The sequence below is a fragment of the Helicoverpa zea genome, chromosome 30, assembly GCF_022581195.2.
Source record: "Helicoverpa zea isolate HzStark_Cry1AcR chromosome 30, ilHelZeax1.1, whole genome shotgun sequence".
NCBI classification, from domain to species: Eukaryota; Metazoa; Arthropoda; class Insecta; order Lepidoptera; family Noctuidae; genus Helicoverpa; species Helicoverpa zea.
Window position 1 is genome coordinate 133183 of NC_061481.1, and position 24243 is coordinate 157425.

Sequence of the window (24243 nt, forward strand, 5' to 3'; positions counted from 1 at the left end):
TGACCTCTCCTGCTGTGGGTCAGCAGCGGTGAGGGAGTGTCAGACTCTTGACTAGAAACCGTTTTGTTCCGTCGTAGGCCTTTTATGTACCAGGGCCGCGGTAACTCTTTCGAACAATCTCGCAGCCCAGGCAGGCCTTGGCCCTGTTGGGCCCCGCTGGAGTTACTGACAGTTTTCTACTTGTGAAGCCCTTTCATTTGATACCCGTATTGGTGGGATTGATAAAAAATTGTTATCAGCCATTTGGTAGCGGCGGCCATCTTAGATTTCAATTTTGCATAGTAAATTGTATTCTACTTGTTGAGACCTTTCATTTGATACCCATGTTGATGGGATTGATAAAACCTACGTTATCCGCCATTTTATAGCGGCCGCCATCTTGGATTTAATTTTTTATAGTATATTGTATTCTGTTTGTTGAGCCCTTTCATTTGATACCCATATTGATGGGATTGATAAAACCTACGTTATCCGCCATCTTAGATTTCAATTTTGCATAGTAAATTGTATTCTACTTGTTGAGACCTTTCATTTGATACCCATGTTGATGGGATTTATAAAACTTAAGTTATCCGCCATTTTGTAGAGGCCGCCATCTTGGATTTTAATTTTATATAGTACATTGTATTCTACTGGTTGAGAACTTTCATTTGATACCCATATTGATGGGATTGATAAAACCTACGTTATCCGCCATTTTGTAGCGGCCGCCATCTTGGATTTCATTTTTTATAGTAAATTGTATTCTACTTGTTGAGTCCTTTCATTTGATACCCATGTTGATGGGATTTATAAAACCTAAGTTATCCGCCATTTTGTAGAGGCCGCCATCTTGGATTTTAATTTTATATAGTACATTGTATTCTACTGGTTGAGAACATTCATTTGATACCCATATTGATGGGATTGATAAAACCTACGTTATCCGCCATTTTGTAGCGGCCGCCATCTTGGATTTCAATTTTTTATAGTATATTGTATTCTGCTTGTTGAGCCCTTTCATTTGATACCCATATTGATGGGATTGATAAAATCTACGTTATCCGCCATTTTGTGCCGGCGGCCATATTGGATTTACAATGTTATTGATATTACTATATTGTATTGTCATCGGAATTAAAGGTGTATACAAAATTTCAGATTAATCGGTTGACAGGAAGAGGGTGAAATTTGAATTACTAAATTTGACCCAAGAATGAATAAAACAAACGGGGTAAGCTAAATAAAACCGTTTAAAAAATTGAAAAATAAATTTTATTCCGGACGTACAGCGCCATCTATTGGTCAAACCTAAAATCTGCCGAAAGTCACTATTCCACGCGAACAAAGTCGCGGGCAAAAGCTAGTCATTTTATATTTTCCACCTCATCTACGTTATGGAATGATATGACTTCTGTCAACGGGGTCTCAAATTCGAAATTGGTTTTTGGGTGTTAAGTAACTTTCCCAGAGTCTGGAAATTGGGCACAGTTGTTCCCTAAGAGCATATCATAAACATTACTTTCATCTGAATTGAGAACCTCCTCTTTTGGGAAGCCGGTTAACAACTTCCTGCATGTTTAACCTCTGTTATCACATAGTTATGAAAGTGACATCATAGTTAATTAAAAGTGCAGTAAATAGGTCGGTAGGTCGCGCTATCTATTGCATCACTGTGCACTGTCTATCTATACTAATATTATAGCGGAAGAGTTTGTTTGAACGCTGTAATCTCGGGATCTACTGTTCCGATTAATAGATTATTACATTACTAGGTAGCCCACTTATCGAGAAAGACTATAGACTTTTATCCAGGTGCGCCGAATAGTTGGAAGGGAACGCGAGTGAAACCGTTGGCAAAAGCTAGTGCAAGATATGCCTCGTGTACAGAGTTATCATCGGTGCTTTAGTCAAATCCGGGAAGCGGAGTTACGGAGATCAATATTAACTTTTTATAGTTTGTCGTCTATGAAGATGGTTCTAAGACTTCATGATGGGTCAATTGGTTACAGCGCTTTGTGAAGCCATTTTAATACTTCCTCTAATATGTACTGTAAATATGATGAAAAGTTTATTTATTTCTTTGTTTGAACGCCCTAATGTAAGATAGAGAGGGCTGACATTAGGGCCGGATTCGTCCAAATGCATTTGATTTTTCCATGACTGGGTCGATTGTCCCCAAGGAAAACTATTGGGCGTCAAGTGGCCCACTGAGGTGCATTCGGAAAGGCTATATATCCGGAGTAGTTTTCACGGGATGTATGTAAAACCTCTAGCGGAAGCTATTTACTGTGGGGCCAGTAACAATATATCTCATGCAGTAAAATCTTCGTCCACCATATATTTAGTCAATAGCACAGTATCTACGTCACACAGCTTACTGCTGAACTACCGTAACTCTGTAACTACGGCCTACCACAGACTATAAAACTTTATGCCTATGGTACACCGTATGGAGGTCAGCTTGCCGATTTATGCTGACTCGTGTCACTGAATAGATAGTGTTGTTTGTGTACTAGCTAGGTTTTTATGCATTGTCATATTTTTGGGTGCTTGCTAGGTATAGAAGTGTCAATTATCTATACTAATATTATAAAGCTGAAGAGTTTGTTTGTTTGAACGCGCTAATCTCAGGAACTACTGGTCCAATTTCGGTGTTAGATAGCCCATTTATCGAGGAAGGCTATAGGCTACTTATCCGGGTTCGTGCAGAGGTTCCCACGGGATGCGGGTGAAACCGCTGGCAGAAGCTAGTACTAAATAATTGACTGATGTGTGTTATCGTGAGCTAGATTAAGATATGTGCTACAGCATGGGATATCAAAGAAACTTTAACAATATAGCAAGGACAACATCAGGCAAACTTCACAATCAATCCTTCGCTCTCTACGTAATCCTCATTGATGGATAGATGGATAGACTTACGTCAGAGAATTTTGCATCTCCCCCCAAACCAAACCCTTTCAATATCAACTTCTATCACATCGACCATCTTAGTGAGCTACTGAGGCCCAAGTCACCGACACAATAAACGTTAGTTTTCTTAAAACAACTGTTGCCTATGACTTTTCACGTTTAACTTTCAAAATCAACAGTTGTTCTAAGAAAAACTGACGTATACGTTGTCAGCCTTAAGAGCCTCAGTTTATGACTCCCAGGAACATTTTTATGTAAGTGTAAGTGTAGTGTTCACACAATGCAAGACGTATTAGTCGCACACACGGTGCCGTTCGTCCTTCACATTATACCGTCTTACTTTGTGACTCCGACAGTATTATGCACCAATTGTTTTGTCATGTCCTGTCGGTCTGTCTGTCACACCATACTTAAACGGATGAAGCTATTTGCATGAAGTTTTTTATTGGTATTTCTCAGTTCTTAAACATGTTGCATCAAAGCTGTTTTGTCAAAATAAAGTAGAAGATAATGATGTGTTGGAGGTGTTTAAAATATAGAATAAAAATGGGAACAAATATAATGACCACCATAAAATGCTTTGATACCCTAAGTTTTGTAACCAGAAATATCTACTGAACACCAGAAAAATAAAGTCTAAAAATGTAATAGTACCAGCTATTTTAGTCACGACTTCACTTTAAATTGTATTCGACCACCAAATTTAGTAAATGATCACCAACTCTTGACGACCAAATTAATGTATTATTTTTGCCTAAATAAGTCACTGTGATTGCCATAAAATGTAGGCTTATTACCAAATAAAGTATTATGATGCCATATTAAGTTATGTGTCCGGCTTGCAATGCATGCGTGAGTGTCAGTATGACGAGTGACAGGGGAAAATGGAAGAAAATGACATATTGCGCCGACCCCAAGTAAAATTGAGAACAGGGCAGGAGAAAGAAGAAGAAGAATGTGTTTCTCAATACACTCCCTCGAAAACACACTCTTATCGCACTGTTTAGAGGCATGCAATAGACAATTTTCCACCCTAGAGCAGGAAAAGGGTCCCCATAATGTTATTACATTTATTGTATCAGGCCGAACTTATTTTTTTGGAGTCAGTTTATTTAAACAGGATAGCAAGATGTAAAAACTTTGATTATCATTTTGATATAATATATCTGGTATAATTTTGATGATCATTTACTACTTTTGGTGATCATTTACTACTTTTGGGATAACAATGATTTATTTGGACTCATTTTGCTTAAATAGGATAGCAGAATTTAAAAACTTTGGTTGTAATCTTACTTTAAAATGGTGGTTTAATTTTGGTGATCGTTTACTATTTTTGGCTTACGCATGATTTATTTTGGAGTAATTTCACTTAAATAGGATAGCAAAGTGTTAAAACTTTGGTGATAGTTTTACATTAAAATGCGAGTTTCATTTTGGTGATCATTTACTATTTTTGTCTGCTATTTGTTACTATATCTGGTGATCATTTAAACATAAGCCAATAAAAATTATACCTATGCACAAAGGCTGGGCAGATGATGATCAACCAATTCCTAAAATGTTACTATGTTATATCTTCAGTGTATCGCCATACAAAATCTTTGCTACGATTACTTTGTGACCGCAATACAATGCGTCAATTGAACGGCAGGCTCCCTACTCTTTATGCTGTAATGGCGAGGTCGCACCACAATTGTTCGCGAACAAGGCTCCGAAACTACTGAACCGATTTGAAAAAATCCTTTACTAATACGGATATAAACTATTCCCGAATAACAGGCTATATTTTGTCCGACGACGAGAAAAAGGTCTCCCGGGATGCCGGGGGAACAGCTAGTGAAGAGTGTAGGTACGCTATGTGTTTAGTCCACAGCTAGCATGTGCGGTTGCAGTGTCGCGGACATGTTAGTAATGTTCGCACGCAATGTGTTACTGTTTGCTACAGCGAGTACACCACGAGATACATTCGTATGCCTCACTCTAGTGGCAACTCGCCTTAGTGAAACATCCTTTGTTCAGCTCAGTTTGGTGCTCAAATAAATTGTTTCTTCAAGTAGTGTTTGAGATAATGTGTAGCGAATTGTTCTGACTCATACATAAAGAAATAACTGATGGGTTTTGACCTCTGCCTTCACTCACTGGCAGACAATTGTTTCACAAGTACTTTAGACTTTTAAAGAATACATATTTTGAAGATTGAACTTTCAGATGAACAAGTTAAGAATGATTTTCCTGTGACTAGGACAAGCTATTGTTAATGGCTTTGCCAAATGTAAAGATGTTAACAATGATTTTTCTGTGAAGACGTTACAAGCCATTTTGTATGTATAGGGTTGCCAAATGTTACAGTTCAAGACTTGTTATTGTTGATGCTTTTCTGCCTCCTTTTCCTTAACTATGTTGGGGTCGGTCGTAGCCAGATGTAGCTGAGTACCAGTGTGTTATAGAGCGACTGCCTATCTGACCTCCTCAACACAGTGAGGTGGGTAACCCGATACCTCTTGGTAAGGCTGGTTGTACATACCCGTAACAATTGCCACAGATTTTGATGCGATGATCATAAGAGTAAGAACTAGCTACTGACTAATTCAGATACACTTAAAACTTACGGTACTTTAAACAAGCAAATCAATGAAGCATACCAATCAAGAACTATAACAACAGAAAGCACTAAACACTTCATTATTGCTTCTTCCCTTGCCGTGACGCGCCTGAGAAGGCGTCGGATGCAACTTGTCTTCATTTCCCTGAGTAGTTCATTGTGTATTGTGTAGTGCACACCTGTGTACCTGTGTATTGTGTACTACACAGTGGCGTAGATCTGTGTACTTGTGTAGCTGTGTATAGGTAGTGCAGGAGTCAGGAGAAAGGAAAGTGAGGTGTCAATGATCCTAGGGCTGTTGGTTTGTGAGGATGTTTTGATGCGAAGGTGTTAATAAATGCTGTCTAGTTTCTTATGTTTCAGTAAAATGGTGGTTACAGTTTGCTTGTCTGAACATGCTTATCTGAGATCAAAAACTATCATCATCCTCCTGTCTACCTCTTCGATACTTTTACGTAAAGCCATCTCACAAGTAACGCCATAGCCACAATCCTCTTTCACGCAATTTATCCATCGTTTCTTTCATGTTACATCAATAGACAGGATATTGAAATTGCAAAGGGTAGCTTCTCATTATGCAATGTTATCGATTGGTTACGGTTTTGTTGACTGGGTAAATATGTTTATGAACTCGCACATTGCGTATTACATAACCTTTAAACCTACACACACATGTGTAAGTACCTATTTCAATAACAATATCCAAGTCTCAAGCAACAGTTTTTCACACACACACACACACACAGACAACTAATTCATCACATTGCCATACATCAGCTGACTGTATAAAGGTCACGAGCCCTCCCCCCGCAGCTCACCGCACCCCGCACCCCTCGCCCCGCGGGTAGGTAGGAAACAAAAGTGAAAATATCCTTGTAGAACAATGTTTACGCAGATAAGAGCTGCGCTTTGTGTTGAAACCTGAAAGTACTGGAGGAATCTAGATTTTGTATTGTGAAAATGTGGTTTTACAAATCGAAAATAACTTTGAATCTCTGCTATCGCAATGCTGGATATTCTGACTTTAAGTCTATCTTATTGTACAAAATCAAAGGCTTATTTATATTTCAGGGCAAATTACATAAACTAAAAAAAAGTCAAACCGCACACTGTTCTAAAAAGTTGGTTTTGTGGAGAGAATCCCGCTATAACTCCTGAGGGATAAAGAGTACTATTAAATGATTGTCCCATCATGTGTAACAACTGGATACAAATGACAATCCCAAACGTGGGAAGGCAGTAAAGTCAGCTTCCCGAATGCTACTCAGTAGCACTCGTTGTTACAATTCCACGTCAGAGGCCGTCAGGCGGGGTTGAGTACACTCGGACACTGGTGCTTGCTAGCTGATTAAACCTGCAGCTCACTCGATGAGAAGTGGTGGCAATATGTCTGTATACATGTGGCACTGAAGTTACTGCGCAATATATTGAGAGCCAACAACTGTAAGCTTAGGATGTAGCGCACTGCGACGTGCACCACACGCCACATAGCAGCACAAAGTTCGTCCTTCTGCATCGTATGTGGTCACTAACTTGAACAGCAAGGGTTATGCAGGGCTGTAGGTTCCTAAATAAGACGGAGATTTGGCTGAAACAGTCCTAAAGAGCCAAAATACTTCCGTTAACCGATATAAAATTGCGTAGTTGTCATAATGCGGTTACTTCAACGAAAGCTCGTTTATATAAAACTCCTGATAGCTCGTCATACCTTATTTAAATACAAAATCGTTTAGCAGTCAAAGTCAAATCATGTATTTCACTTAGGCAAGCACTTATGAACGTCAAAATTATAAATGAATTTGATTCTAGTTGCTCATTCCAAATTCTATGGAGAAGAACGCAGTTAGGTAACAATGCTACTTCTATAGTTAAGGTCAGGCAGAGCAACAATAGGTTTTAAAAATCCGCACTCTTCTACCTTCCTACATAAAGAGACTAGGTTCAGGTCTCGATATCAAGAGCCTGGCATCGAACAGCGCAGAACAGCTGACTCGGTCAAGGTCGCCCCCTCCGCCCCGCGCCTCACACCCTCCCGCCCTCGGGGGAGAGCTCTCGAACATCATCGGGGTTGGGTTCCAGTGATAGAAAGTAGTTACTGAAAATGATTATTCTCTGTACCTTTTCATCCGTAAACAAAGAGTCGTTTCTCTTTATGGATAAAAAAAAAAACTATTTGCTTTCACCAGCGTCCCGTAGAAACTAGTCAATACCTACCAAACAAAATATAGCCTATGTTACTCGGGGATTGTCTACCTTTCCAACACTGAAAGAATTTTTCTAATCGGTTAGAAAACTGAATTTCGGAGAATTTATGGTACAAACAAAAAAATGTTTCTTCTTTGTTATATTAATATAGTATAGAAAATCGGTCATCAGATGCCATTAAACCACATCACCGTCTTCACAAGATGGCAGCCTAATCGTTTAGCTACGGCTGTTTGTTTTGGCGAGATCTTAATCGATTTGTGTTGGCGCAGTCGCCGTCTATCGATTAGACAATCTAAATGTTTATCGATTATCCTATTGGTGGATCTTGTGATCTCTAGACCGTTTTATGTACGGTCTACCCACGTTTAATAAGGTCAGATATAATCTTTACCATTATAACGTAGCAACACTGTCTGCCCAAAGCTTTTAAACTTATTATTTTACTGCATTTACTGTGAATACTCTTGGCTACAATATCGCTTCCTAATCTCAAGTTTTATTCATTCAGCAACTCAAAATAACTTTCTATGCTTTCCGTTCCCCGCGGTTTCGTCAGTGTCCTGTGAACCTCTTCACATATACCCATATAGAATTTAGCCTATGTTTCCCTTGAATGGTGTGGCTTCTCAATAGTGACTAGGAATATCATTTCGGTACAATTTAAATCGGACCCATTAGGACACAAACAAGCAACCTTTTCCTCTTTGTAACTTTACTATAGAGTTTACACTAGTGACCAGCGGTAGCGAGTGAAAGTGGCGCCCAACCCGACCGAGGGAGCAAAACTGTAGTGATTGTATTAGCCGCCCCCGGGACACAGGCAAATACCTGCAGAAGTTCCGCCGACTCTAGTTCACAACTACGCAATTACCAGCTGCCTGTCGTGATTTTATTAGTATGTAGAGGTAACTTAGTCATATAGGTAGCTAGATTAGATGTTTGGCGTGCAACACGTGTAAGTATATCAAGAACTACTGGAACAATTATGCCCATTTTCACCAACAATCTCTTAATCTACGTGCCACTTAGAATAAGGGCTCTCCCAATTTTGACATAAATAACTATGGATAAGGGATACCTAAACTTTGGTGAAAACGAAATTCTTATTAAGTGTTCCGTAAATGCTCTTAGGGGATCCCTTAATTTAGGTATTTGTTGGTGAAAATGGGCATGAGATTTCCTTTTTCGGTATTAGATAGCTTACTTATTGAGGAAGGCCGTAAGGCAGGACTGATTCCCGTGGTGGTGGTGTATTTAGTTTAATTTTTATCTGTATCTGTACTTCCCTTTCTCACTCTTCAAACGATTTACGTTTTGAAAATTGATGATATATTGTTCTAACTACCCAGAAGAGTTGTCCTAATATTTACTACCCCGTCGCAAAGGCTGGCTACTTCTCCCCGAATGGTACTACTGCCTCCTCTAGCAGTTGTCTCAGGGTGGAGGGCAGTGTGACAACAGGCGAGGAGGAATTGAGTCATTCAGCAATTAGACAAGATGGCGTCAATGAGTCGCCCTCACTCTGACGAGGCGTCACATGTCAACAGCTTGAAGTTTGGGGGTATTACCTGAGGAAGTGAGGAGATGGGGGTGCGTACTTGTGGCGATTTCGGGGGTTATGTAAGTTGGGGTGACTTTTATCGTGTGTGCTGTAGGATACTTATTTCGTATTGGTTTGGTTCGTGTTCCTACAGTTAGTTATCTAACAAGCGCTCATGACTAGTGTGTCAATCCTCTGAACTGCAAAGAGTTAGATTCCACAACATCGAGTTATCTGCATAAGGCAATAGGGAATGAATCGGACAGAATTGAGTATTTATTGACTTGTAAATTCTAGTTGAGTGGTTACATTACAAATGGCCACCTTCAGAAATGTAAAGTTAATTCGTGCAAACTATAACTTTACCGTCAAAAACCTTTCTTGGCAGTCGGGTAAAAAGAGAATGCATTATTTATGTTTTTAGTGCACTGGCAGTGAGCCTAAAACACTGTCAGCATTGCTTTGTTAACTTTGACCAAAAATAAATTCCTCTTTACATTTTTCATCCAAATCTGGCCACTTACATGAGCTCAGGATTTTTGCCAACATTTTTGTTAGTATTCTGAAATAATGACGTTCATAACATTTAATGTGTCAGACTGTGGCTGCTCATCTAAGAGCCTAATACCAACTGGATACGCCTATTCGGCGTTTGTCCTGCTTTTCTCTCGTAATGATGAGTGAGGTATCATCACTATTTTGGCGTTGCCTCGCCCCTCGCGCTTATATTCGAACGAAAGGTTTGTGCTGATGGCAGCGTCAGTTGGTGTAATACTCTAAGCCACCTTGAGAACAATGCCTTGTACATAATTAACGCATAGCCTAGACTTGTGTATAATTAGTACTAAACATCGGCACTAAGTAGATACTGCTAAGTGCTCACATGTAGTGCATCGATTGCTATTTAGGTATATGACATACTTAGTTACGCAATCATGCCCAGTACGTAACACCACTTCTCGGCTCTAGTGTAACGTTTCATAGGAGCCTGTAAAGGCCTATTTGCAATAAAAATATTTGATTTTGACTTGACTTCACATTACGGGGTGGTCCAAATGATGTCGTCAAACTCCATGCTTGTTCTGCAATTTTGTTGTGGTTCTTACTTGTTTCGATTTCCGTCCGTCACTTGTTTTATGTGATGAACTTTCAATTGGTGGCTTCCGGCTGGCAATTAAACATCTTTGGCAGTCTTTAAGGGTAGTTAGAAGCAAAAGGTCCTGCATTAACCTCCTAAAGGTCCACTGGATCCTCAAATGTGCATCAGTCGGCATGCAGTCGCGTGCGTCGCATTCGCCGGCGGCTGGCTCGCTGCCAGACACCCGCATACTTCATTCATTCGGACAAGAGGACACTGTCCTTGCGAGACTTTGTTTATTTACCGGCACAGGGAACCACGCCTCTAGTGTCCGTCTGCTTTGGTCCTAAACTATGTTGAGGTCGGCATCCTGAGGTCTTACCTGGATGCAACTGAGTCACAAGTGTTACACATGGACCAGCTTTCTGGCTTCTGTCTACCATAGGCTGTCAAAGATGTTGAAATGGTAGCGGGGACCCACCAAAGACGACCCACTGACCACCAATTTAACGTGCCTTCCAAAACAAGAAGGAACTCGACATAACAAAGTGGTCACCCATCCACAGTACTTGTGCGTCAAGCGTTGCTTTGCCTTGTGACCGATACACCCGAACAGCTGTTACTTCGTCACAAGCTCTAACATCTCTCCGAAAATAATGTAAAACTATCCTATACAAGCTATTCGTACAACAAAAAGTACACACATAGGTATGTACATATTGTATCGTATGGCATTTACACAAAGTTACACAGACGCAACTCGGGGCGCGAGTCAGCGTTGTGTAACTTACTAGCTGATCGTCTGCTGTTTGTGTCGCCGACAATATAACTCGTGTTGGAAGTTATTTGTATTGTAGTTCGCGAGGCCTTGTGGCGAGTAGACTAGCTTCCAAGCGTGGATTCACCCGAGTACTGTAGGAACTCACTACTCACGCAACTGGACAAAAAGTACCAGTACCACAGTCGTCTTCAGTATCTAATGGCAAGATTCAACCAAATTCTGTAGGTTCGCTGTCTTTAGTCCACAGCTAGCATGTGCTCGCGCGGCGGTTGCAGTGTCGCGGACATGTTAGTAATGTTCGCGCGCAATATGTTACTGTTTGCTACAGCTACAGCGAGTACACCACGAGATGCCGCACATTAGTGGAATCTCCTTAACACAAACATTTTCCATCTAACCACCGTTTTTAAACAACACACACAAACACAGGATATTTTTCCACGCGAGTGCATCACTCAGAACTGTAAAACATGTTTGTTTTTTTTACAAACACACAAAGTGCAATACCAAGTCCCAATTAGTGTGGAATTCGAGTGTTTTATCCGCCGTTACTATTCTTATAGGAGCCGCTTCCGCATCGGCGAGCCGCGGTCATTGATCCCGCTCGCAACAATTGAAACTGACTAAATATAGACGACAATTAAACTGTTGCTTCTCTTATAACTTCGGTTTGTGGACGATTCTTGTTGCATGGTCATCGGCTTTAAAAGCGAATCATTCCATCTTTTGGCATGAAATATTTTGCATTGAAGTCTGAAATCACCAATCTGCCCTCCGCGCACGCACGTGGTCATGTGTGCTTATTCCTTCTCTATACGAGAAGAGGTCAGAGAACACCCGGGGGACGATATAAAGGACGATGATGATAATAAGTACACATGTCTTAGTAGCGTAGGTAGGTACTGGTTGTGTAAGTTACTGGTTGCAAATACATTACTAAACACTAGGTTGGTAGACGCGACAACCTTAGGGAGGTTAGGGTGGTTAGGTAGGTCTTTGCTGATGTCCTATAAAAACTATGGCAAATAGTTATAGGTACGGCTTCAGACACCTAAAACCTTGAGAAAACCTAACTCAATTTCGCATTGTTAACATTAGATTGACAACAAAACAAAATGAACAAGTTGCTAAGCGAACTCGGTAACTTGACGAACAGATGAAATGTGCACAAAACATCGGAGTTACATTACGAACAACAACAATATCAATCAAATTAAACTTTTATTTCTGTCGCGTCTTCACAAGATTGATCGCTCTGATTATAACAAGATGACGGAATTTATAAGGAAGGCATAATGTTATTTGTGTAATTGTAAAATTTAATGTAATGTAAGTTAACTGGGTTGAAGAGGTCAGATAGGCAGTCGCCTCTGTGGCACACTGGTACTCAGCTGAATCCGGTTAGACTAGAAGCCGGGAGATGATGAATTGTATTTTACGATGGGGTAGGCGGAAGAGATGCACCTATTTTACACTCTCTTACATTAGTGATCAACTGTTCTAGTGGTCGTGAATGTCACCATTTTGAACGTAGTCTCGAGTTCTTATTGTTTCGTTGATCGTTTCCTTGTGTCTTGGACGTCAGAGGAAATAGAGAAAACTCATTGTTTCCCTTATGATTACGTTAACCCCGTCACTGTATAGATAGCACATATGCTGTCTATGGCTGTTTCTCAGTACCATTAGGTCAATGTTAACCGACTTCTAAAAGAATTTTGTTTATTTTCTCAGACTGTTTCTTGCTATATCTCTAAGTATTTCGTGATAGGTTCCCCTCCTTATGATACTTAGGTACCTATAATTCGTCACTAATGTCTGTGCGGGGGACAGGGAGGAGGTCTTGCTTGTCGATCAACAACCAATGAGCATCATTAGCAATCAAGGCTGCTGTTACTGTCATCACGAAGGTTTTATAGTTCTGGGTCTGGCAGGAGTGATACTGTCATTTGGACTTTGATGAGGTCTCTTTATTAAGCAATTAACATTAACATTTACGCGTAGTTAGATCTACTCACTCATAGGTCGGAACTTAGGAAAACACTGTTTGTTGTGCAGGTACTTATTTACCTACTGAACTTTTGGATTTTATTATAGTGTACCTACATATACTAGCCAATTGTCGGCCACGGTGGCTGTTTTCATGTAAGATACGCAGGACATATAATTTTAGTGCTCAAGCATTTGTCAAGCAATCTAATAGCTTTTGTGTAAATCTTCAAAGGTACAACCAGAGAAATGTTTCCATAGAAAACCATAATATTACGTGAGTAGATATTTTAAGCGTGGCATCCAAATATGATGTTACACATGAAATATACAATGTTACAGTTCTAGAAATACGAGTAGGATAGCTTTAGCCGCATTTAGAATTTACTGAGAATTCTATGTAGTTACGTCAATGGTATTATCTGGCTTTACATCATATCACAAAATTATCCTACAAACGTTACCCAAAACTACTTGGAACGCCGAAATCCGTTTACCATTCACAAGAGTCTTACCGACCTTGTCTTCTATCCTTCAAACAATATTTCTCTACACAGGACCGTGTCACATGTAGGATTAGAAGACTCCAGAAAGTTCGAGACGCTCCGAGAATGTTCTAGAAGCATGCTATGAAAATCCAAACGGTGGCGGGGACGCGCACCCTCAGCGGGGAGCCGCCGCGCTCCACCGCCTATTACTACGCAGACCTCGAGAGGCTCAAGCGGAAGACCTCCGAGCCCCCTCAGGAAGCACCTCCCAACCCTGACGAGCTCAGCGAGTATGTCGAAACAAATGAAGTAGTCAACGACGGGGCTGTTAGAGAAGTTCCTCCATTGAGAGACAGAGGACGCCAATGGAGTCTTCCAGAATACAACACTCCGGAAAATTCTAGAAAGATCGAGGAGACGTATTCCACTGCGGGAACGTTTCCCATGCCTGAACCGAAGGAGAAGGAGCCTTTGTTAGCTGAGCTGGAGGTGGTGGGTCGGTTGCCGCTGACGCAGCTGGAAGGCGCTGGTGGTGTTCGCCGCAGCAGAAGCTGGTACCTGTGCTGCCCGAATGTGGCGGATGAGGAGATGTCCCGCGAGTCCTCGTGGCGGTATTCCAGTCTACGGCCCGTGACGGCGCCCCCGGTGCCGGGACATAATGGATTGAGTGTGCTGGTAGGTTCGGATTTAAAAGGATTTAAATTGGGTTGTCTTGAAATTGTTGTTAACGCAGTATTCTTTAACTCAGGTCTACCATATCTATCTACCTGCACGGGGTTTAATATAAAAGGTATAATATGAAGACTAGGTAAAGTTTGAACGTATCCTGGGCACTTGTCATCTTTAATCAGTTACATCCTGTGAATTCTCTCTTCAGTGTTATTCCCTAGTAAATATTTTCATTAGGCATATTTTCCGCCGAATTGAATTGTGGCTCGTAACTAACTTCGGAGCACACACATACCCTTCGCACACCTCTAGCATTCCGCTGAAACCTAAAAATAATTTCGGCAGTTTTCCGTGCATCTTAGTTGTCACGAACCACTTATGAGAAAGTTTGATCTCCATGATTAATCAAACCCTATCTTGTACATTCCAGGTGAGCAGCGCGCAATCAGGTCGCGAGGACGTGGCGTCGCTCCGCGCGGAACGCGACGCTCTCGCCCGCGCGCTGTCGGCGGAGCGCGCGCGCGGAGCGGCGGCGGCACGGGCGCACGACGCGCGGCTCGCGGAGCTGCATGGTGTGATCGCGGAGTTGGTGCGGAGGAGAGCGCATGATAAGCAGGCCAGGGCTATACCTGAGGAGGAGGTGTCGGGTAAGTGGTATATTTGTTCTACTAGATTTTGTAGCATTTGGCAGAATTATGGTGACATTTTTGGGATAAACACATTGGGGTAATGCTTTGCGTGATAGCTAAGTAAAATTCGTGCACCAACTTAACTCCCATTTCAGCCACTAAAAAGTCATATCTCGTACGTTTGCAGACGAGTGCGAGTCGACGACGCAGCCGGCGGGCGAGCTGGACAATGACGCCGACAACTCGCGCACTGAACAGGTAACTAATGCATTGCTTTACTACTGATGCCCCTACTCACTGATACTCATCGAGGAGCTCGTGGCTAAGTAACAGCCGTACGGGTCGAGTCGCTTATTCCGTGGATGGGTGACCACAGACCATCTTGTCACCAGGAGTTCTTTCGTGTTTCGGAAGGCATATTACATTGGTGGGTCGTGAATGAAAAGCACTGGCACTCAGTTGCCATTGCTAATATTGGAAGCCGATCCCAACAAAGTTGGGAAAAGGTTAGGCAGAATATCACTTAGAAACCAGGTAGTTAAAATGAGAAGACGGTCAACCCTCTTGTTTGTTTATGTGAGGGATATGGCTCCCGTTGCACTGACCTTTACTCATCTCAACAAGTAGTCTTCTTAGAAACATGATCATCATTCCCTCTTTAGCACAAGCAATAGGTCGATGACGACATTAACCAGTATTGTCTTCTCTTCCAGAACGACACATCGTCAGCCATCAGCCCGGAGCTGCCGACTCCTCAGGAGTCGAAGGTGGAGGCGACGCCGTCCGCCGTCGAGGACCTGCCCACCGACACCGAGACCAGCGTGCACGATGTCAGGTACACACTCCTATATGTTGTCATCAGCCTGGAGCTGCCGACTCCTCAGGAGTCGAAGGTGGAGGCGACGCCGTCCGCCGTCGAGTACCTGCCTACCGACACCGAGACCAGCGTGCACGATGTCAGGTACACACTCCTATATGTTGTCATCAGCCCGGAGCTGCCGACCCCTCAGGAGTCGAAGGTGGAGGCGACCATAAGGTTAAGCAATAACTGTCGCACTTGGTCTGTGGATATGAGGCCAGGTCACTAGTATGTGTCATGACGAATTCCTCCGTGTTTCGAAAGGCATGTAATTGGTGGGACCCGGATATCATTTGAACATCTTTGGCAGTCGTTACAGGGAAGTCAGTAGCCAAAAAGTAACAACCACTCTCACTCAACGGAATTCAGAAAATCAGATAGGGCAGTCACTCCTTGTGGCACACTGGTACTCAGCTGCATGCGGTTAGACTGGAAGCCGACCCCAACATAGTTGGGAAGATACTTGATGAGGACCGATGAGGACGTTTTTTGCGGTGTTCCTTTTGTGACGTCATGTATGCTCGTGTGTTACAGAGCGGAGGGTCCGCGCGTGGAGGTGCGGCCGCCGTCAGCGGAGTGCGACACCAGCCTCAACCTCTCCGAGAGAGACTCCGACGTGTGTCTCAGCACCGCCAGGTATGTACTGACATTGTGTCGGGCAGGGCGGAGGGTCCGCGCGGAGGTGCGGAGTGCGACACCAGCCTCAACCTCTCCGAGAGAGACTCCGACGTGTGTCTCAGCACCGCCAGGTATGTACTGACATTGTGTCGGGCAGGGCGGAGGGTCCGCGCGGAGGTGCGGAGTGCGACACCAGCCTCAACCTCTCCGAGAGAGACTCCGACGTGTGTCTCAGCACCGCCAGGTATGTACTGACATTGTGTCGGGCAGGGCGGAGGGTCCGCGCGGAGGTGCGGAGTGCGACACCAGCCTCGACCTCTCCGAGAGAGACTCCGACGTGTGTCTCAGCACCGCCAGATATGTACTGACATTGTGTCGGGAAATTCTCGCACATTTTTATTCTATTTGTTTGAAAAAAAAACATTTTTTTTTACGTATTTTATTTTTGTCTTTGTACTAATTGACGTGTGATTAGGTACGACACACCCGATATAAAATGTATTTGTTCATCAGATGCTGCGAGGCTGTGGGGTCTGACTTGGCGGCGGGGTCTGGCGCTGGGGGCTCGGGCGCGGGGGGCTCGTGCGAGCGCGAGCGCGGCTCGCCCACAGAGCCGCGCCTACACACCCCTTGTGCTGGTCAGTCTATTACTGTATACAGGCTGTACTAACAAGTCACACCGTAAAAGTCTAGATTCCTCATAGTAAGGGGCTCACGGAGATACCCCATGTATGTTGCGAGGGTTTTTGAAGGTTTTCAATTGACTGTAAATTGAAGATTGTAATTTTTTTGGGGGTTGCTACACACATAAGCGGACCGGCATTGACGGTTCGGCAGTATATGTTGAACAACAAAGCCGACCCGAAGCAATGACTACACTTGTTCGCTCGTGCCGATCGAGACACAACTGAAATAAAATTGATCGCTATAAGCCGAATGGCAGGAGTCGACTCTTGTGGTTCTTGAGGTTCGGCAGCCGAGCGCATAGTTATTCCCGAACGTTCATGTACACATTTTATCGCCCAGATGTGCCGTATAATGCCGGCCCACTCATGTGTCACCCTGACTGATAGATAGTCTCCCCGTATTTTCTACAATAAAATCATAATATATTCCAATCTCTTAAATATAGTGTATGTGTGTATGTTACAGGTCGGTGCGAGTCCCGGCAAGCCAAGATGGCGTCCCGCGTGAAGTTGCGCCGCACAGACAACTCCGACTCCAGCGAGACCAGGAACAACGAGGTTAGTCATCTTTCTATTTCTAATCATATATAGTTCACGTCATCACATCCACAGCTGACGCCCATATTCAAACGCCAAGAATTCGGTTATGCTTTTATATAAACTCTTTTGCAAAAAAAGCGGGCACCTATGTGAAATCTTGGTTTTAAGGACTTCACGTGCTTTTCAAAGGGTTTTAATGACTGTAGTAAGTTATTACTAGCATCAAAAGCAAGCAAAGCCAAGCATGCGTGAGAATGTATTCTAAATTTGAATTTTGTAGATTTGCTAAGAAACGGGTGAAACCTTGTTCTGGACTAATTCCTGGTAGAAAGTTCGTGGGCGTTTTGAAAAGTTTTTGACGTGATTTTCAGAAAACTGATAATGCAGTTTTAATTAATGATTAATATACCTTTCTGTCAAATCAAAACATTTTTGAAAAACTATCCGTATTTGATAAAATTTTCACCTGCTCTAAATGGTCAATGCTGATGATTGATGGCAATGTTAAGAGTTTCGGTATTTTTGCGTAAAGCGTTCTATTGTTTAAATATTGTACCCACGCGGTTTAAAATATCCCTTTCTCATAAATAAACACAATTCAGAGGAGTATCAATATTTTGGGCTGCGACGAAACCAATTTAAAGTTAGCAGTGCCGTTCACTAGTCGGCTCCTATCAGACTTTGACATTTTGAAAAATCTTGAAATTCTACAAAATACCGAAAATAACGCATAGACTGTGAGCACGAGGTCTTAAGGTCTAACCTCGCCTCTTGGGAAACTCCGTAGACCTCTAAAGATCTATGAGTCTGAGCGTTCAAATGTTTTTCGGGTTTTCATTACACGGACATTTTATTAAATAAACCTTTCTACTCCAAGGTTTTCTGGTATCCACAGCACTTTCCTGCTTAAATCATAACAATTATTGGCTAACTGATCATTTACAAAAAACATACGTTTGGCCAATAATTTTGAATTCATGACTCGCTTTCAGCTAAATCATCGTTTAGTAACCCGACACCTATGGAGTTATCGAGAGCTTCAACGCGGCAATAATTTGACCGTTTGGATAGTTTTAACCTTTCTCATTATTTTTCATATGGTTATTTTTGCATTTGTCACCAAAGGTATTTTTTAAATGTCAAAGTGTGATAAAATCAAAAGTCATTTATTCAAAGTAGGCTGAAAATCAGCACTTTTTGAACGTCAAATCTACAAAAGACAGCCCAAAACGCCCGCCCTTCACCACTTCATGTCACTATGTGTTTTTGCTGGGAAGAAGAAGTGGTGAAACAAACTCCCCAGCAACACAATTCTGTCTGTATGGTTTGAAGAACCAAACAAAAAAATAAATAAAAATATCACTCAAAATTATACACATAAATTTGTATAAAAAAAGCAAGTAAACATGTAATCATGTTAGCTAGTACACACCTTGCCTATACCTATTACTCAAGCAGCTACAAAAAAAATGTGTAAAATAAAAAAAAAACAAGAGAGAACATAATGCCTCCATTCAGTGAAAATTGGTATAGTTTTAGGGCGTACCCACCGACATGTGAAACACGACGTGTTTTTATACAACATGTAACTTAATTAACGCACATCCTGAAATTAGTTTATTCAGAATCGTTTACTGAATCGATTTATATCATTTTTAATATAGGTAATTTTTTATCCCAAAAATAATTAAAACTACGGAAATTATTGTCACATTAACCCTGTACTGTCAAAACAAATTCAAATAGGCCGTAACTCAAAGTAATAAGACTTCGTGTATTGTCGGCTTTTTCCGTAGTTTCGTTATGTTGTGTCGAGTCGAGCGGCGCGCGGCGCGATATTTGCGTGCGTAGTAGTATGACCAAAAAGTTCTCCAAGAATTGGTATAACTAATTTAGTAAATAACAATGCATATACATGTTAAATTAAAAATTCAGTGTATGTATTATGATTATAACATAATATTCTAATTGGCGTGTTTGAGGGTGTGCGTTAATTACGTTACATGTTGTATATATAAAAAAAAAAAAAAAAAAAATTACAACATAAACAGTGAAAACGGTGAACTAGGACTACTGTTCAAATCAAAAGTCGTACACATTATATTACGAGTCAAGAAAATATGTAGTCAGCAAGACGACCTGGTACCACAAGCAGCACCCGTTCACGAGAATAACGCGAGGATCAGCCATCGCCCCCCTCGCACATTTTTGAGGGAGGGAGGCAACCCGACCACCGACGCTACCGCAAGCAATACCGTCTAAGGGAGCATGACGACTTGCAACCACATAACAAGAAAACAGTTAATACTAATAGATTCACAGTCGCTAGTAAACCATTTACAAAATTGCGAAACAACCCATCGTGAAAACAGTACGATGGTGGTAATCTGTCAGTATACATACAAAATGGAAAATGTCACGTATATAAATAAAAAATAAATCACATCAACTATTAATGACAACTCTTGAAGCTGTCCGGTGTTTAACATGAGGACCAACTACTCTTATCGTTTATGTAATCATTAACAGTATAGTAGGCTTTCTTCGACAGAACAGATTTGACTTGGACTTTAAATTTATCAAATGGCAATTCTAATAACGACTGAGGAAGTTTATTATAAAGTCGTATACCTAGCCCCTTAAATGTTCCATGCACCTTGTGAAGCCTGTGAATGGGTACGCACAGTTTATGCTTGTTCCTAGTGTTGATACTGTGGACATCACTTTTCTTAGTGTAGAGATGAATATTCTGCCTAATATATATAATAGTATGTTAGCAAAGATGAATTGAGATGCCACAGTAAGGATACCTATTTCTTTGAAAAGCTCCCTTAAGGAATGCTTGCTACCTAACTGATATATTGCACGAACGGCTCGTTTCTGTAGTACGAAAATGTTTTCGATATCTGCAGCTTTGCCCCACAGTAGAATACCATAGGACATAACGCTATGGAAGTGACTAAAATAGACTAGTCGAGCTGTGTCTACGTCAGTGAATTGTCTTACTTTTCTGACGGCGTAGGCAGCAGAACTAAGCCTTCCCGCGAGGCTAGATATATGCGAGCCCCACTGTAGCTTTGCATCAACTGTTATTTCCAGAAACAGTGTTGACTTCACAGTTTCAAGAACTTCATTATTTAGGATAATATTAGGTCCTAAGTGTTTCACATTAGGCAACACAAGGAACTTAACACATTTAGTTTTTAACCGACTTCCCAAAAAGGAGGAGGTTATCAATTCGGCCGGTATGTTTTTTTTTTTTTTTTTTTTTCTATGTATGTACATCGATTACTCCGAGGTTTATAGACCGATTTACGTGATTCTTTTTTTGTTCGACTCGGAATAGCTGCCAGTTGGTCCCATAGTCATCAGGTCAGGATCTGATGATGGAAACCCTGAGAAATCGAGGGCAACCTTCGAAAGTTGTAGGCATACATAGGGTAAAAACTTGACACTCAGGTGTACGCCTAAAAGCACTATTCAACTGTGAAGATTTGGAGCTGATCTGATGATGGAAACCAGAGAGGGTCGAGGGAACTCGACAACTGAATATGTAAACTACCTCGTGTTTGGGCTTAAATTATTTGTATTGACAAGACCTTTGCAACAGTGAAGGTTTGGAGCTTACCTGATGATGGAGACCAGAGAAAGTAAGTCGAGGGAACTCGACAACTGAATATGTAAAATACCTCGTATTTGGACTTATATTCTTTGTATTGATGAGAACTTCTCACTTGTATGGATAGTGACAACTATTCGTATCACTGAAAAGCTTTAAATAAAAAACTTTTTTACAAAAAAATTAAACCGACTTCCCAAAACACTAAAAAGCGAAAAAAAAAACTATTTTTAGGTGCATCGGCCTAGAAGTCGGTGGCAAAATTAACTTAGTAACATCCATTAGACACCGACTTCTAGGCCGGTGCACCTAAAAATAGTTTTTTTTTTCGCTTTTTAGTGTTTTGGGAAGTCGGTTTAATTTTTTTGTAAAAAAGTTTTTTATTTAAAGCTTTTTTTAGCATTAAGAACTAAATTATTTGTTGTAAACCAGTTCGTAACTATTAACGTATCAAATTATTCACGTCATCAAATTGCTCTCTATTCCTATCAACTTTGAAAATGAGAGATGTATCGTCTGCAAATAATACTACATCACATATATTTTTTAAATGGAACGGTAAATCATTTATATATACTAAGAATAAGAAAGGACCTAAAATAGAACCCTGCGGCACGCCTAATTGAACTGGTAGGCCTGAAGATTTGACACCGTTGATGTCTACGCATTGCAATCTATTATTTAAATATGATTCTATGACGTTTAAAGCTCCGTTTTGAACGCCGTAATAACGTAACTTGCGTAAAAGTGTGTCATGTTGAACGCAATCAAAAGCTTTGGAGAGGTCGCAAAACACTCCTATTGCGTTTTGAGAGTTTTCCCATGCATTAAAAATATGTTTTAAAAGAGAAACGACCTCGAGTAAAGCCATATTGTTCACTGTGGAGGAGGCAATTTACATTAAAATAACTGAGCAACTGCTTGAGTATTAACTTTTCAAATATTTTACTAAACGCAGGTAGAATTAAAATTGGTCTAAAATTACCAATATCCGACTTGGTTCCTGATTTAAACAAGGGAACGACTTTACTTTGTTTCATTAGGTCGGGAAATACACCAGCATCAACGCATTTATTGAATGTGACAGCTAGATAGCGGGCAACAATGTCAATTATATGACTTAAAAGTTTAATGGAAATACCCCAGTAATCACCGGTGTTTTTTGCCTTGAGAGTTTTGAAGACATTGACCACGTTTTGTGGCGTTACATGCTCAAACTTGAATAAGAAGTCACACTTGGGTACACTACTACGCAAAAGCTTCTCAGCATCAGTCGAAGAAGAATTTAAGGAGCGAGTTGTAGCTATGGGTATATCGGCAAAGAACTCGTTAAGTTTGTTATCGACTAAGATCTCAAACTTCTTTTCATGACTGACCGATTTACCAGTTTCGTATTATTTTCCATGTAGTTTTAATTTTGTTATTTGACTTTTTAATTGTATCGCTTAAGAATTTAGATTTTGCCATATTACAAACCTTTTTAAATAATTTAGAATATTGTTTAACATAACTAACAAATGCATCATCAAATTGATACGTTTTTATTTCATACAGCTCATACAGCCTCGCTCTACTTTTATAAATACCTGTGGTGGCCCATTGATTAAAGTTGGCCGAGGTATTATATTAATTAAGGTAAGGTATTATATATATTATTTGATTCAACAGAATCGGTAAATATATTATCGAGGCAAGTAGAAGAAGACGCCGTTATTCTCGTTGGTTCATAAAATAAATTTACTAAATTAAAAGACTTAAATAAGTTCAAAATTCTAGTAGTTAATGGCGAAGCCTCCAAGATATTAACATTGAAATCACCACATATAATTTTACATTTGTGACTTGATTTTAATTTATTAAGTGAATCTTCAATTACCGATTCGAATATACTGAAATCTCCTCCTGTAAGCGCTGTATTTCAGTGTCATGAAATGACCTACATACGTCCAATTCTGATTGACAAAGTCCTAAATCACTAATTAAACTAATGTTCTTTTTTCTAAGGAAATTATTTGATCTATACACTTTTTGTTTCTTTAAAGATTTTCTAATTTTACCTATTATTCTATTTAATTTTAAATATTTTTTTATTTTATTATGTGATGTAAATGTTCTACTTTTAATTAAAGTGTCATTGGTCAAGTCAATTGTTACAACTGGCTCATTACAAGAGGGTCCGGACAAACTACCAACTAACTCATTGAAAAGACTGCAGGTGTTCGCAGACTGTTCACTGGATTGAGCAGCTTCCAACTGTGTGATGGTGTTGTGGGCCTTGCTTAGCTCAATTTCCAGTTCTGAGATCCGCCTTAATGCCAGTTCATGTGTGTCATTACATTCTTGAAAATTTGTCACAAGTTGACGGAGGTGACTATGTTGATCAAGTATGTCCATGTGTTGGATATGTAATTCCGCCAGTTGGTTCTTAGGGTCAGTGTTCTTGTCTACTATACGTTTGACTTCTACCTCACTATCATCCCTCTCCTGCAACAGCTGAGCGCACAGGTTTGTTTTGGATTCAAGTTCCTTAAGTGCAGCCCTCAACTTTCCATCCAAGAGTGCAGCACTGCGGGTCATCATGATGGTAAGTTAACCCAAAGGCACCCTGGAATGTTAGAAGAGACAGCTAAATGAAGGAAGAAGGAGAAAGTTAAGACTCTAAGTAACTTGGGAAATAGGGGAAACTATTTATTGAAATTAGTATCGATTGTACATTTTTAAGACTATTTAAATTAATTAAGTTCTGGAAATACCTACAGTTTGAATTATAAGAATAAGAATTTTCGGAAATGTATGTATAATGAAATGTAAGATAAAGAAAAATTTTAAGATAGAAAATAAAAAATATGTTGAGGGCATAATTTTATCATTTGTGATTTGAAAAAAATAATTAACTTTAATTGTAGAATAACGGCCACTTTAGGTAGGCAACTGTGAGATTATAGGCTAAATTATCGTACACTGAGCTGTTGTAAGTTTCTCAGTTACTGTTGCTTCAATCAGCTGTTAAAAATCAACTTTTTACTTTACAACAAAGCGGGC

At 40.7% G+C, this 24243-nt stretch overlaps 1 protein-coding gene across 1 annotated transcript in view; it reads left to right on the plus strand.

Moving 5' to 3' along the window:
* LOC124644362 overlaps positions 1-24243 on the plus strand; it is a 69934-nt gene that overhangs the window by 31341 nt on the left and 14350 nt on the right. Inside the window, exons 2-8 of the mRNA XM_047183674.1 lie at positions 13651-14256; positions 14681-14897; positions 15067-15137; positions 15593-15714; positions 16273-16374; positions 16870-16994; positions 17509-17600. Of these exons, the coding sequence (XP_047039630.1) occupies positions 13723-14256; positions 14681-14897; positions 15067-15137; positions 15593-15714; positions 16273-16374; positions 16870-16994; positions 17509-17600 (1263 nt within the window). The 5' untranslated portion in view covers positions 13651-13722. The remainder of the gene's footprint in view (positions 1-13650; positions 14257-14680; positions 14898-15066; positions 15138-15592; positions 15715-16272; positions 16375-16869; positions 16995-17508; positions 17601-24243) is intronic.